This window comes from Hevea brasiliensis, chromosome 17, assembly GCF_030052815.1.
Source record: "Hevea brasiliensis isolate MT/VB/25A 57/8 chromosome 17, ASM3005281v1, whole genome shotgun sequence".
NCBI classification, from domain to species: Eukaryota; Viridiplantae; Streptophyta; class Magnoliopsida; order Malpighiales; family Euphorbiaceae; genus Hevea; species Hevea brasiliensis.
This window is the reverse complement of record NC_079509.1, coordinates 47,223,873-47,241,409: the sequence shown is the minus strand read 5'-3', so window position 1 is coordinate 47,241,409 and position 17,537 is coordinate 47,223,873. Positions and strand designations below refer to the sequence as shown.

Here is a 17,537-nt window from a genome sequence, read left to right as displayed (position 1 = left end):
ATACAGTTTCTTTTCCTAAAAAAGAGTAAAATTTTTAATTAATATTAAAAAAAATTAATAAACTCTGATTAATAGTATTAGCATTATCTATAAAATTATATATTAAATTTAAATTTTAATCAAAATTAAATAAACAAAAATTATAAAAAAATAACAAATTTGTACAGTCAATTATCAAAATATTAAAATATTTTTAACCATCCTTTGAGCAGTATTTAAGATTGCTAATGACTTAATCGTTTTAAAGATATAATAATTAAGGCTAAATTTTATTTCTTGTCTCTCAATTTATATAAACTTATTATGATAATTTTTTTATTTTTACTTTGTATATGAAAGTTTTAAATATAATTTAAATAATAATATCAATTAAAAAAAAAAAGAAGAATTTTGACCAAGCGAAAGCAATATTAATAACTAAATTAATTTTGAAATGACCATAGAGAAGGTCGGTTCTACTGGAAAGATAAGAGTTTTAATGGTCGGGTGTACCTGAAATTGGTAGGAGTTGTTTGTTTTATACCATCTAACGCATTCAATGAGCCTTTCACTATCAAGAAAAGAAATAGTAATTTTTTTTATCATAATATTCTGTTAACTTAAATATTTATTTATTTATTTATTTATTTATTTACATATATAAGCTTATCAAATAGACAATAAAGAGTTAAAAATTTATCAAAATTTATATATGATGAGAATCCTTTGATACTTAAATTAAAATTGATATGAGAAAATAATATATTAAATTAATTAAATAGAAATGACTTACTTTTATAAATGAGTTGAGTTCTTTGTAAAGATATAAATAAAGATTAGTTATGATAAATTAATTATGTAATTATTAGCTAACATAATTTTATGGATATATTTTATTTATATTATATAATTATAGTTATTATTTTAATTATAAATATTATTTTCTTTAACAATTCTATCATATGAATATTATTATATTTAATTAAAATTTTTTTCTTTTATTTGATGAGTCTTACAATGGTCGAATTGATTTACACAGATCTTATGACTAAAGTATTAAATATGATTACACCCATAAGTTATATCAAAACTTGAATCATTGGTTATATATATATATATATATATATATATATATATATATATATTAGAGCATACTAATTTTTTGTTGTGATTTTCATTAATCTGAATTTTTTTTCTTTTATATTATTATATTCTTTTGAAAATTTTGAATTATTTTCTAATTATACATGTGAAAAATTGTACTATTAAATATAATTATAAATATCAACGGACAATTTATGACTTCTTTTCCTAGAAAAAAAAAAAAAGACTATTAATATCTAAGTTATATAAAGAAGTTCTTTTTGAAGGAAATCTAAGTGAAAGAAATTCATTAAAAAAAAACCAAATTATGAAATTGAAACTCTATTAATAATATGAGAAAAATATTTAAATAACTTTAATAAATTTTAAATTAAATATATATTATGAGATATATGCAAAATTATTAAGATATGCTTATAATTAAAATAATAATGAATATATTGTTTTTTATGAATTTTATAGTAAATATTTAATATAAAACATGTTAAATTTGATCCTTTGTGTTCTCTTCATCTAATAAAGATAAACTTTTTTTCTTCACATAAATTAAAAAAAATATACTAATAGAGTTAAAGTAATAAATTTTATTTAATTTTTCTTAATATATGATCTACTCGTATTATTTTATTAAAAATTAAATAACTAGTGTTACTAAATTATGCTTAGAACTATACTATTATTTAAATAAAAAAAGTGATTTATAATTTAAGACAAATGAAGAGAACAAAAGTAAACTTATCTTTATGAGATAGAGGGAGTATATAAAAGAAAGGGTAAGTCTATTTCCAAAAAATGACTAATTACTAATAACATAACTTTTTAAATATTATTTTTAGCTATTGGACTAAAATTGTCCTCCCATAATTTGGTCCACATAATTTTTTTCCATATAAAAATATAAGAATTTTCTATCACTGTTATAAATAATTTTTTTATTCTTGATAAATTAACTAACTATAAAATTTTAAAGTGGTATCTATTTAATTTTTATTTATTTTTTCATTTTCCACAGTTACAAAAAAAAATCTCACTATTTATGTCTTTTTTATATTAAAATAAATTTCATTCTAATTTTTTTTATGTGAATGGTAATATTTTCAATTAATTTCTAATGTATTTTTTCTTTTTTAAGACATTATTTCTTTTGTATTTTATTTTTCTTAAAATCTCTAAATTATGGTTTTTGTAAGATTTTTTTAAAAAAAAATGATTGGGCAAATTGTTATTTTAAGATAAAAATTGTGATTAATTAAAAGCTCTATATCTTAAAAATGAGTTATAAGGGTGAGGAAAAAAAAAAGATTAAAGAAAATAAAATATAAAAAATAAAATTGTTAGATTTTTATACACATTTTAAGAGAGATTATAAAAAAAAAATCTATAGTACATATGAAGCTTTTCTATTTATGGAAGACGAAAATTAATACTATTTTATTTATTATGAAAAGAATTATTTAAATCAAATATAGAAAGTTGATGATGTTTTGCATTTATTATGATGAAAAATTATATTAATTTAAATTGAATTTTTATAAACTCATACTTAAATAAAAATAAGTTTAATAAGTACTAAATTAAATAATAATTATATCTAAATTCTCACATTTAATATATATATACTTTAATTTTATAATATTATTATTTAATTTAATAATTACTATGTCTATCTAATTATATTTATCGTATTTAAGTTATTTTTTATTTAAAATTATTTATAACATTTAAAAAATTAAAAAAAATTAATTATTTTTTTTCTAATTTTATTATTTATCCTACTAAATTCAATAAATATTTATACAAGGTGTTTTAATTAATTATTAATGTTTTTATAAAAATAAAATTATTTAATTTTTTTAATTATCATATAAAATTTGATAAATTATTATGTGTATTTTCATTTATAAAACTACGAGTTCTCACTCTTAAATTTAAAAATAATTATTTTTTTTATAAATGATAAATATATTATTTCTTAATATATCTAATGTATTCAACAATTAATCATAAAATTTAAATATAATAAATAAAAATAAACGAAAATTATTAAAATCATTTGCATTCGAGGGGTTGAAACCAAAATTGAAATAATGAATCTTGAGAAGACAAAAAGAGGCATTGATGGCACAAACGTTGGTCAGTTGAATCATTCGTTCATTCACTCACATTGTAGTTTTCTTTTCTTCACTTGAAGGGCACGATTTTTAAAACATTCGCTACTCATTGTTCTTCATTACAAACATCCAAAGATCCACCATGATTGATTCCCTTCCACTTTTCAAAATAAAGGAGGTATTTTTCATTATTATTATTTTCATATTGTAAATTATTTTTTATAATTAAATTAAATTTACTTTTTCTATTATCATTTTTAGATTCACCTAGTGCACGGTTTAATTATATAAAAAAATCTATTTTTTTAATATTTTGATCTTAATTATATCAAAATTAATAACATTATTAGTGAAAAATTCAAGACTGTAAGAGAATAAAATATTTATATGAAAGTTAGAGTATATATATTTTAAAATGTTAAGCAAGAACTGCAAAAATATTCATAATTTTATAATTAAGGACTCAAATATTGGTAAATTAATAAAATTTGATATAAAAAGTGTTAATTTTGAATTAATATTAACTAGTGTATTTTAAGGCAAACTTCAAAATTTTGTTAACTAATCTTGTATTTTTTGATATAATTAATTTGAATTAAAATTTCAACTTAAAATCTTGTATTCGTAAAAATGATTTCGATATTACTATATCTAAATATCTTTTTACTAAAATGAGAAATAAAAATATTTAATTAGTAATTAGATTAACATTAAATTGAAATATAATTTAGAACATATTTATTGATATTGGAAATTGAATGTGAATGAAAATAGATGTATACATCCCAATGATCTATTTTAAATTTATTTTTAAATAATTAATATTAAAATTATATTTGATGGTTGATGTTCTTTTCCTTCTTCAATTTTTTTTACCTTTTTTTAGGGTATGCTTGGATGGAGTAAGGAAAAGTAAGTAATGGAATGATAATTAAGAAAGGATAAAGAAGGGAAAGGGTAAGAAAAATTACAATAAAAAAAAAATCTCATGTTTGGGAAGAAGTGAATTAATGGAAATGTAAGGAGAGGTAATGTATATTTTTTATGTTTGGTAAGAGGTAAAACATGAATAAATTTAAAAGGTATAGAAATATAAATATTTATAACTATTCTCTCTCCCTCTCTAACCCTCCTTACATCTCAATTTAGGGTGTAAAAAAAAAAATTAAGATTTGAGGGATAAAAAAAATGTAAGGCTTACTTTTATTTACTCTTATGTTTCATTAACTCACAGTTTTCCAAAACATGATAACATAATTACTTACCTCTCTTTACCTTTATTTACCCCTTCTTCACTCTCATTCAAACATGCTCTTAACGTAACGACGAAGGGTGGGAGAACTAGGCCATGTTCACCTTAATTTTTTTTTTTTAAAAAATTGAATTTATAAGTATTGTGATCTAAAATATTAATTAGTTGTTTTGCCTGCACATTATGCAGATTATTTATTATTTTATTTTAATAATATAAATTAATATATATTTTTCTATTTTATATTTGCATAATCATATTATAAAATTATATTAATGATAAAATTTTAATTAATTATAATTTTATTTTAGATGATAATAAATAAATAAGTAGATTAATAAAATATTTTTAAATTAATTAGCATATACCAATAAAATAATAAATAAAATAAAAGAAAAATACATATGCAACGTAATAATCCTTAAAATATCATTATTAAAATTCTTATACTTTAAACATAAAAAGATGTTTTTAAAAATAAATTTTTAAATTTTATAAATAGTAATTTATATATATAATTTTTATAAAATAATTCCCTTTTTCTAATCTAATAAAAAAAATTAAAAATTATTAATGTTAAAGATATATAATATAATAAATGAGTTTTATAATGTCTAAAATTGTAAAATTTAAAATTTTAAAATTCTTAAAAAAGGTAGTAACTAGAATTTTATATAATTATTATTTTTATATCTTAGATGAGATTTTACCAATTAAATTTTAAAAATATTTAAATAAAAGAAAATATTTAATATGATAAATTAATTTTTATATCAAAACATAAAAATAAAAAATAAAAAGAAATGTGTCATAAATCAATCTTTTAAGTGCTCTCATAGGTGAGGCGGCACACTCTTATAAAGTTATTTTTAAGGCTTGACTTTATATATATATATATATATATATATATATATATATATATATATATATTAAATTTTAATATTTCACTTTTTATCAAAATCAATTTTTTATAATTTTAATTATTAAAACTTATAGCATACAACTATAATACACTCACTTTATTTTTTTTTATTTTTAACTTTTTCATGTCCAATTTAGATTTTTAATAAATTATATTTCTTATCATAATTTCTTTTTTAATAAATTGTATTTCTTATCATAATTTCTTTCACACACACAATAACAATATTTTTACAAATGTATTTAGTTAATTACAATTTTATATCATTGTTACAAGTGGCATATTGGCATTGGACTATTGAGATGCATAGCTTGTGTGCTTTTTATGATAAGAAAATGTTGGACTAAATCTCTAATTTTCAGGGTTTTTTTTTGTCTTTTTTATATAATTACATACAAATTAACATTAATAGATTTAAGTTGTTTGTTTTGATATTTAATGTATCAATTATCACATACATTTTTATGGATAAAAAATAATTGTATGTATAAATACATATTAAGTGTTACTTTGGCCCCTAATTAAAACTAAATTCTGTCTCCATCATTGCTTTAATTTTCTAATAGTTTTTAACCAACTAACTATGGGTTTACGGTTGAGCTTCAGAATCCAATAGTCTCAAAGTAATTCTTGTTTCTAGGTTTAGGGAGAGAGACAAGAGAGGGAGAGAAATAGAGAGGGGGGAGAGACATCCAAGAGATAGGGAGAGAGACATTGAGAGAAAGAGAGATATGAAAGAGAGAGGAGGAGAGGGAGAGAGCGAGATAGAATTAAATTAGTTATCACTGTGAAAATATTTAGAATCATGAGAACTTTCTTACTATTACTGTTAAAATATGAAAAAAGAAAAAATGGATAATTTTTTTTATTATTGTTAATGATTGATAATCAAGAATAATCGAAAATAATCAGTGAAATAATGGATACGTAAAATCTTTTACTTATTTTATTGTTTGTTCTATTATTTATGTGGAAATTGAATTTTATATCATTAATAAATATGATTAAAATTTTTCTAAAAAAACGTATGATTAAAATTTTTAGCTTAAATTTTTTTTTTCTGTTTTTATTTATCGATGAACTAGCATTTTATCATACATTGAAGTATGAATTGAATTATTAAAAAAGCTTATGAATATTTCATCTAGATATAAATAATGGCTTAGTTTTTTTAAAAAAAATTAATTCATGAAATTTTGAATTCAAGTTCTAATTATAATTAATTATATAAAAAAAAATTAAATGATGTTTAAGTATAGACTTGATCATGAGTCAGTTCAAATTCTAAATCAGACCGGAACTGACCAGATTTAAATTTGAGACTAAATTGAATCAATGACTTTAATTCATGAACTGAATTGGAACTAGGGTATGAGGAAGTCAGTTCTGATCCCCTCCTTGAACTTGAATCAAAATTGGCTAACTATCGACCCAATTCAAAATTTTTAATTATTTTAAAATTAATCTCTTTTATTTTTTTACATTAGAGTATGAGCTGAATCAAAATCAAATTGAAATCGTATTAAACCGTTTCAAATTAGAATTATTATAAACCAACATCATTTCAAACTGAAATAAATCCGAATTGTAAGGCTAGCTGCACTAGCGATGTATTCAAGTGGATAAAAATTTAGGGTTAAATAACCAAAGAGGGGAAGTGAAAGTTTCAGTTCGTTTGTTTGAAAAATATTTTTTAATACTTATGTAATATAAGTATTATATAAATATATAATATTATTCTAATATTAATAAAAAATTTTATGAAAAAATAATTTTTATAAAAAAATATAAATTATTTTTACAAAATAAACGAAATTATAGTACAAAGTTAGAGAGGATAAAGAATTTTTTATCTTATCGAAGAAGAATTTGTTTTTACAGTAAGCATAGGAAGCTGGCCTATGCCTATGCCTATGCCTTCGCCTGTAGTCATGAAAAGCTGAAAATTGGTTGGGATTGAGAGGCTTATAAAGCAATAAAGATTTTACAGTTTTCACTTTTATAATAAGAAAAATCCCCTGATCTACTTTCTTGCTTCTAATTACTATTCTCCATTTGATTCTTAGTCAATAATATATTTATACTATTTTTAGTAATATTTAAAAATATTTACAAAAAATAAATTTAAAATTCATTATCTAACTGGTGCAAAATTTATTTCATTGGGCCATTTGATGGCAAAAAATTAATGATAATATGTCAATGATCAATACTGAAATTTTAATGGTTACTTTTCAAGCAGGTTAGACCATAACGCTAACTATTAAATAATTTGGATTAGGTATTTTAGTTCATCGATTCGGATCTAAAAGTAGAAATTTTATAATTGATATCAAAGTCACTTTAAATTAGAAAATTATGTAAAGTTAATGGACTGTGAGGAAAGGTCTATCCGTTATTAGAGACGAGGTGGAGCCACTTGAAATACTAACGAACTACAATAACCAAGAGTCTAATCTTGACTTAACAATTGAACTCAGAAATTAGCATAACATTAGTATGAATTGTGATGAAAACAACGTAAAAATTAACCGAAGAGATTGTAACATCCAATATCAGGTTAACATTAAGTAGACTAAAAGTTATTTGGCCTTAAAATTAACTGATCTAATTAGCCCAAATAACTTTTAAACTTTAAACCAATGGTACTAAAATAATTATCCCAGTTATTTAATAGTTAGGATCAAATGTTATATAAATCCACTTTATCTTTTCTATCCCATTGATGTGGAACGTCATAACTTTTGCCACTAATTTTTGTAACTTAATTAATATTATAACTCAACTCAACTCAACTCAACTAAGCTTTTATTCTAAAAATTTGGGGTCGGCTATATGGATTCGTTTTCTCCACTCTGAACGATTTTGGGTTAAATCCTCAGAAATATGTAATGCTTCTAGGTCATGTTGTACTACTCTCCTCCAAGTCAATTTAGGTCTACCCCTTTTTTTCTTTCTATCCTTTAACTTAATGTGCTTTACTTGTCTAACTGGAGCCTCCGTATGTCTACGCTTCACATGACCAAACCACCTCAATCTCCCTTCTCTCAACTTATCTTCAATTGGTACCACTCCTACCTTTTCTCTAATACTCTCGTTACGAATTTTATCTAGTATAGTATGGCCACTCATCCACCTTAACATTCTCATCTCTGCAACTCTTATCTTAGATGCATGCGACTCTTTCAGTGCCCAACACTCACTACCATATAACATAGCCGGTCGCATGACTATACAGTAAAATTTTCCTTTCAGTTTAAAATGAACTTAATTGGACAATCATTTAACAATTCATAATTATTTTATACTTCTATTATATTTTTATTAAATTACGAGTCAATACGATATGAGTGAACACTAAAATCATACCTCAATAATTCTCTTAATATATATATATATATATATATATATATATATATATATATATATATATATATATATATATATATATATAGAAATGTGTAGATTGAAATATGAATTTGTCAAGTTAGTAATATACCTCTAGTTACTGGACCAAGTCTAATTAGGCTAATTTTTTTAATACTTAAAAGATTATACTTTTAAAAAAAAATTAAAGGGCTTAATCAGGTTAAATATTTCTCTTATAATATAGTATTACTAATGAGTTTAAAATTAAAAATTAGAAATAAAAATATTAAATTATTATTTAGTCTATCTATTATAATGAAATTAATTATTTGATTCTCTTATTTTAAAAATACATTAATTAGTTATTGTATTTTTATTTTATCTATTCTTTAGTCTATCCATTTATTTTAAATTAAGTTTTTTATTAATCAGTGTATTTAAAAGAGGAAGAAATTATCTAGTTCAAAATTTTAAAATAAATAAATTATATAATTATATTTTTTGAAATAATAAGAATTGAATAAAATTCAAATTAATATATTGAAAAAATTAAATAGTAAATAAAACAAAAATACTTACACTAATTAATATATTTTTAAAATAAAAATTAAATAATTAATTTCCTTATAATTAAGCTCTAAATAATATTTTTTTTAAAAATAATAATGGATTTGGCATTTTTCTTTTGTTTAAAACAATTTATTGTTTATTAAATATATCATCAAATTTTTTTGGATGAAACAAAGAGTTTACTTGATTCAATAATTTCAGTAAATGATTAATGAAAAAAAATTGAATGTTAAAACATTTAATTGTCTCTCAAACTATTGAGCATTAAATTTAAATGCAATTTCGATTGATATATTTATTTTGTGTAATTACAAAAAGAACCTAATTTTTTGTGCTTTGATAATTTAATTTAAATGTTTAAATCTTAATAAAAATAATTAAATTTTTAAAAATTATTAAAATTTAATTCAATTTTTATTATAAGTTTTTAAACTTTATTTTTCAACTTATTTAAATTGTCATTGAAAATTCTATATTTCCATATTTATTAACTTTTTTATAATTTTATTTTAATAATTATTAGCATTAAATGGTGATAGATTAGTAGTAATGAAGAGGGAGAATATGTAACTCATATCATCCAAATTAATCAAACCACTAAAAATTTTAGTGATATCAAAATAAAGTTTGAAATTACTTGATACTATTAATAAAGTTAGACCAGAAAAAAATAAAATAAAAAAAATGTGAAGAAAAATTTAATAAAAATTACAATAAATTTTTAAAAAATTAGATAATATTTTTCTATATTTTTAAATTTTATTTAATTTTTCAAAATTAAAATAATTAATTAAAATCATCAAGATAAGTTTTATCTTTTATAATAAACTTATTCATTTAATGATTGTGTTAATTTTAAATTTTTTAAAAAATATATTAAAAAAAGAAAGTAAAATTGGAGAGTGCATGATACGTCTTTGAGGTAGCGTGGTATCAAAAGCATTGGCATGATTTCAACGTAACAATTTAAAAAAAAAATATATATATATATTAAGTGAGATGAAAAGGGCAGTCAATCTAAAGTCTAGAGAGAGAAACACAGAAAGATAAAAGAAGAAAGTAATCTATTCATGAATCTCCTTTTTCCCCTCTTTCTATCTCTAAAAAAGGTGTTTACCTCATTCCATTATCTCCTCACCTATAGAGACAAGAGAAAGTTGTAAAAATAATAATAATAAAATAACTTAATTAATAATTAAATAAATAATAAATAAAACTCACAAAAAACAGAGCAGCTAGAAAAGCATTTTCCAGAAATCCTTGCAGCTGCTATTCTATAGTATGGTACACCTCTTAGCTTCCTGTTCTCCAGAAATTCTCTAACTAATCTATTAACCTCTCTGTTCATATTATTTTTCCTATTTCAATCCCTAATCCTTCTCAGTGATATTTAAAAAAAAAGGTATTTTATTCTATATATCATTGATGGGAATATTGTCCATGTTGATATTTTTGGGTTATTGAATGAGAAAGGGATAGGAGAGGAAGTAGAGAGGAAAGAAAGAGAGAAACAGAGGAGAGATAGAGAGAGAAATTGGTTGGCTGTTGTGATCGTGAAGGAGGGGATCTGATCTTTCCTTTTCACGTTGAATTCTCCTCTAGCTTTCAGCTTTTTGTGTGTTTCACAGAGATACTTTCAAATACACATATACCTTGTGAGAGATAAAAAAGAGAGAAAAAAGATTGGATGGATAGATCCCATAATAGGAGAACAAGAAAAAGGAGGAGGAGAAGAATAAGAAGAAGAAAAGAAAGCTAACTTTTATCAATAACCCAATACTTTGTTCTTGTTCATTTTTGTTCTTGGAAACAAAAGAAAGAAGTTTCCCTTGGTGATTGATTTCCCTTCTCTACCCGCAATGAACAAATAAGCAGCCAATTTGGCAATCCAAAATCGATTCATTTCACACCATTTATTGCGTAATTGTATCTAGCAGCCTCAGAATCCATAGCCAGAATCAAACGGAGCTTGCTGGATTCGTTGTTTAATTTTTGTTTTTTTTTGACAGAGAGATATGAGAGCTGGGCTCAGTACGATTCAGCAAACTCTCACCCCTGAGGCGGCGAGTGTTTTAAACAACTCAATAGCTGAAGCTAGCCGCCGGAACCATGGCCAGACTACGCCCCTTCATGTGGCGGCAACGCTTTTGGCTTCGCCGTCTGGGTTTCTCCGGCAAGCCTGTATCAAATCGCACCCCAACTCTTCGCATCCTCTCCAGTGTAGAGCCTTGGAACTATGTTTTAGTGTCTCTCTGGAGCGGCTTCCCACCGCCCAGAACCATAGTCCAGGCCATGACCCACCAATCTCCAATGCCTTAATGGCGGCACTGAAGCGAGCTCAGGCTCACCAGCGACGCGGCTGCCCTGAGCAGCAGCAACAGCCTCTTCTAGCGGTGAAAGTAGAGCTTGAACAGCTAATTATATCAATTTTAGATGATCCAAGTGTTAGTAGAGTTATGAGGGAAGCTAGTTTTTCCAGCCCAGCCGTTAAGGCCACAATTGAGCAGTCTCTTAACTCTTCGTCCAGTTCCTCTGCCGCTGCAGCCGCCTCTAATTCAAATTCATTTGGATTCGGGTTTCGCACACCTGGAGCTGTGCCAGTTCCTGCGCCAGCAACGAATCGGAATTTGTATGTCAATCCCAGATTGCAGCAAGGGAGTATAGCGCAATCTGGGCAGCAGAGGAATGAGGAAGTTAAGCGGCTTGTCGATATTTTGTTAAAGAATAAGAAAAGGAATCCTGTTTTGGTTGGTGAATCTGAGCCGGAGATGCTTGTGAGGGAGCTATTGAAGAGGATTGAGAATAAAGAAATAGGAGATGGGTTGTTGAAGAATGTTCAGGTGATTCATTTGGAAAAGAATTTTCTAGACAAAACGCAAATAGCAGCAAAGATTATGGAATTAGGGGGTTTGATCGAGACCCGTATAGCGAATTTGGATTGCGGAGGAGTAATTCTTGATTTGGGTGATTTGAAATGGCTGGTTGAGCAGCCTGTGAACTTTGCCGGTGCTGGTGGAGTCCAACAGCAGCAAATTGTGTCTGAAGCTGGGCAGGCAGCTGTAACGGAGATGGGGAAGCTGTTGGCACGGTTTGGAGAGAGGAGTGGCAGTGGTGGCGGTGGAAGGGTTTGGCTGATTGGAACTGCTACTTGCGAGACATATTTGAGGTGCCAGGTCTATCATCCTTCTATGGAAACTGATTGGGATCTACAGGCAGTGCCAATCGCTCCTAGAGCACCTCTTCCGGGAATGTTTCCGAGGTGTGTATGTTGTTGTTCATTTATTTTTTGCCTCGAGTTTAATTTAGTATAAAGATTTGTGATGTTCTTCTTTGATGGATGCTGGTGGTGGTATCAAGAATTTGCTGTTTTTAGATTGCATAATTTCTGCACATTCAGAAAATATTCTGGGAAAGTTGAATTCTAAATTCTGATCCAAAGGTTTTAGAGTTTGCATCAGATCAGAAGCTTAATTGGTGCTTTAGGTGAATTTTTTCATAGCTGAACTAGTACAATCTTATTCTTTGTCATTTGAAAATGTTTAAAAGAGAAAACTTGTTTCCAATTGCTGGTTACTTTGAATTGAATGACATCTTGTTTTGTTTTCTTTAGGAAATCCTTGTCTTGAGAAAATTTGTGATCATGCTCTTTCTGAGCTTTGAGATCACAGTTATTTATTTATTTATTAAATTTTTGCAATAATTAACTCGATTTCATATTTGTTGATGCTTAGGCTTGGAACCAATGGGATTCTAAGCAACTCAGTTGAGTCTTTTTCACCTTTGAAGGGCTTTCCAACCATTACACCTACTCCACCAAGGCGTCTTACTGAGAACTTGGATCCTGCTCAAAGAATGAGTTGTTGCCCACAATGTATGCAGAATTATGAGCAAGAGCTCGCAAAAACTATTCCAAAAGAATCTGAGATATCTTCTTCAGAATTTAAATCAGAAACAACTCAGCAACTACTACCACAGTGGCTGAAAAATGCCAAGTCTCAAGATGGTGATGCTAAAACGTTGGATCAGACTCTGGTAAGTTCAGTTAAAATTGAGCTGCAAACTTGTATTGGCCTGATCAATGTTCTTTTGCCCTATCAAGTGGCCAAATATCTGGTTACTTTCAACAAGAAAAACTGATGATTCTTGTAACTCTGTATTGTATGCAGACTAAAGATCAAGAATTAATTTTTAAGCAGCAGAGTCTAGAGTTGCAGAAGAAATGGCATTACAAGTGCTTGCATCTTCATCCTGTTTATCATCAGCCTAATGTTGGCTCTGAGAGAATTACACAACCGGCTCTCTCTACGATGAGCTTGTACAATACTAACCTCCTTCCTCGCCAACATTTCCAGCCCAAGTTAGGTTTGAATAGAAATATTGGTGGATCTCCACAACTGAACCCAAATCTGTTTCCCAGCCAATCACCTGGTCAGGCAATTACTCCGCCAGGAAGCCCTGTGAAGACAGACCTGGTTCTTGGGCGGCCAAAGAGCAGCGAAAACACGCCTGAGAAAGGCCATGAGGAGCGCATTAAAGACTTTTTAGGTGTTGTTGCTTCTGAGCCACAGATCAAGTTGCATGACTTGCAGGCCAACAAGCTTCTAAGTGCGTTAGATGCGGATGCATTTAAGAGACTACTCAAGGGTCTTCTTGAGAAGGTTTGGTGGCAGCGAGAAGCAGCCTCTGCAGTAGCTACAACTGTGACACAATGCAAATTGGGCAATGGTAAACGGCGGGGTAGTACATCTAAGGGTGATATTTGGCTACTGTTCACAGGTCCTGACGGGGTTGGCAAAAAGAAGATGGCATCAGCTCTATCAGATCTGGTATGTGGGACCAATCCAATAATGGTATCTCTTGGTGCGCGACGCGATGATGGAGAATCTGAAGTGAATTTCCGTGGTAAAACAGGACTTGATCGAACAGTAGAGGCTGTTAGGAGGAACCCATTTTCAGTAATCATGCTTGAGGACATTGAAGAAGCAGATATGCTTGTTCGAGCGAGCATAAAGCGGGCCATGGAGAGAGGCCGACTTTCTGATTCACATGGCCGTGAAATCAGTCTTGGTAATGTAATTTTCATTCTCACTGCAAATTGGTTGCCAGACAATCTCAACTTCCTATCAAATGGTGTTTCCTTCGATGAAGAGAAGCTCATCAGTTTGGCAAGTGGAGGATGGCAATTAAGGCTATCTCTCTCCAAGAAAACAGCAAAGCGCCATGCCAGTTGGTTGCAGGATGAAGAGAGATCTGCGAAACCAAAGAAGAACTCAGGATCAGCACTATCATTTGACCTTAATGAAACTGCCGGTGCTGAGGATAAAGCTGATGGCTCACGCAATTCAAGTGATCTCACAATTGATCACGAAGATGAACATGTTCTGAATAACAGACTACTAACGCCAACAGTTTCATCATTGTCTCGAGAGCTGCTCAATTCTGTAGACGATAGTATTGTTTTCAAACCCGTGGACTTTGGTCTCATTCGTTGTGAGGTTTCTAATTCTATAACCAAGAGGTTCTCCACCATTATCAGTGATGGAATCTCATTTGAAATTCAAGACCAGGCGCTTGAAAAGATTGCTGGTGGGTTATGGTTAAGCAAAGCAAGTTTAGAAGAATGGACTGAGAAAGTATTGGTTCCAAGCATGCGCCAGCTCAAGCTACAGTTACCAACATCCACTGAGGAATCATCCATGGTTGTTTGGCTCGAACCCGACAGCGATTCAGCCAGCCGCAGCCACACAGATTGGCTGCCGAGCAGCGTCAGAGTAGTGGTTGGTGGGTTGTGAGCGTGGTGGGAGGGCACTCATTTCTGTTTAATATATAGAGATGTAAATATTCTCCAACTGTTTTTGGCGGGTTGGTTGAAAGCGGTTGACAAGGGTAAAGAAGGAAAATGGATTAAAAAAAAAAAAAACAGTCAGAGTAGAGGGAGACGTTGATAGATTAACGGAACCTTTAGCCGGCAAGGTCTCGCCTTTTCCTTTTACTATTATTATTATTTTATTACTTTGTTACATGCCCCTCCCCATCTTTTTTGTCTTTATAAAATTTAATAATATTTTTACAAAATATATTTTTATTATTTAAAAATTTAAATTAACGCGTGGCATTATTCTTGTTGTGAGGGGCGGCTACGGTTCAACGAGGTTTTTGGCTTGATGTTTAAATTTGACCCTAATTAAAATTTAATTTAATGAAAAAGTTTTTATTTTGTATTAAAGTAAAAGATTACAGACAATAACATCAATTTGTCAATTATGTTGAGGTGGAATGCAGTTGATGACGTGGCAGGAAATTTAGATATACGCGGCATCGTGTATGGGTCTGGAGAGTAACGTGAATTTATTGATCATCTTAAGATGCTGACACGAGTAACCTTGTCGTAGCTTTCAAATTTTATTTATTTTAAAAAAAAAAAGGGAAAAGGAAAGGAGAGTTGGATTCTTTGAATTTGGCCAAAAAGGATTTAAGCTGTTAACAGGAGTGGGATTCTTGCAATTTTGGTAACACTTATCCAAAAATTTCATTCTTAGAAGGCGGTGTTTAGAGATAAAAAGTAAAAAGGTGATTCAATTTGATTTTATTTTGTAGTTGCTTACTTCTCTCCAATGTAGTTCATGTCTATTAGCCAAGATTAGAAAGAGAATTACAGAGTATGAAATAAAGAAAAAAATAGTAAATATTAATGAGATGAAATTAATATCAAGATAGAGCAATATAATTTAAGTATATATGATTTAATATATTAGAGTGATGAGAAATATCTTGAGAACATGGTATGATGATTATTTAGCTACTATAGATAGTAATAATTTGTTTTAAAAAAAATAAAAAAAATGGGCAGTAATAAATTGATTGAGCATATTTATGTTATTGGAGAAGTTTGATGGCCTATGATTTTGATAATTATAATATGCTTTTATAACACTATTACATATTAAATTATATTTATCATATTTACTTTTACTAAGAAGATGTCAACAGTTTAATTTATTGTAATAGGAAAGAGTTGTCTTTATAGAAGTGAGCTATCACTACGAGATTAAGACAGCATGAATATGATTTTGATATCTATTTTAATACTATGGTATATCTTTGAAAGTTTCAATAGTGGAGATTCTGTGTAGATTTGTGATAGAAAGCTATGGTTTTAAAGTTTGTTGGTGAGGGTTGCTTTCTTGGGTCTTGTTAGTCCTCCGCTTGGTGGGATGCTCCCGTCTACGGGAGAGGTCTAAAGGGAAAGCGATTTGGAGATTTGAGTTTGCCTTTCAAAGGTGTTTTTGGCTGCCCATGGCTAAATAAGAGTGAGATGCTATGGTCCGCGCCACCCTTCTCCCATAAGTCAGTGCCTTGGGGTCCTATAACCTCCAAAAATGACGAGCTCGTTTGTAAAGATAAAGAGCCTGTGGCTCTAGCAGAAGATATTTCCTTTTGGCCTTTTTAATGAGGTGCTTCAATTCTAGTTTCGATAGCGGCGTTGAGAAAAATTTCCCGAGTTTTGCTTTGGAGTATTAGATTTAGGGCTTAGCTTGTAAGGTTTTGATTTTTTTTTACAGTGCCTTTGTGTGGTTTGGAAATTTATCTTATTTACAAGCCTAATGCATAATCTGTGTAATTTGCACTCTAAGTTTTCATGCAATATATATATTCTAAGATATTATTTATAAAATTAAATAGAGTAAAATAATATAATACAATTTTTTAAACCAATGAAAGAAAGCAAGGTGTGAATACCAAGAATAATGATTATTATTATTATTGTCATTGTTGTTTAAGGTTTTTTAAATAAGGTGAAATTTTTCCCGAGTGGTTTAGTTTAGCAACAAAATTTAATACCCAAAAGCTAATTATTTCAAATTTTATTTTCATTGGCATATTGAATTTGTGTCGTTGGTTCGTGGATTTTAAAATGTCATGATTGGAATTCAAACGATAAGAAAAAAAAAATTTTCACAATCTAAAATTATCTGAATATAAATTCTGCTGAGTCCAACTATTGCTATCTCTCAACATCTACGATGAAGTTTTGTGTAAAAGCCACTAAACATTTTAAAGGAACTATTTGTCAATTATTGTTGAACGTTGATAACAAAACAAAGCTGAGACTGTCAATTGCCCACAATAATATATTTTTTTTATCCTTGTCTTCTTCATTTGATGAAAAGAGAAATTATTTAATTCAAAAATTATATTCTTGTCATAGAGTGCATCATGGGATTTTATG

General features: G+C 27.6%; 1 protein-coding gene across 1 annotated transcript; it reads left to right on the top strand.

The window, feature by feature from the left end:
• The first annotated feature begins 10,545 nt into the window (after window positions 1-10,545).
• LOC110644694 (protein SUPPRESSOR OF MAX2 1) lies at window positions 10,546-15,409 on the top strand. The gene is made up of 3 exons (XM_021797600.2): window positions 10,546-12,566; window positions 13,039-13,339; window positions 13,474-15,409. The coding sequence occupies exons 1-3, from the start codon at window positions 11,323-11,325 to the stop codon at window positions 15,097-15,099; spliced, it is 3,171 nt and encodes a 1,056-aa protein (XP_021653292.2). The 5' UTR covers window positions 10,546-11,322; the 3' UTR covers window positions 15,100-15,409.
• Window positions 15,410-17,537: the final 2,128 nt, after the last annotated feature.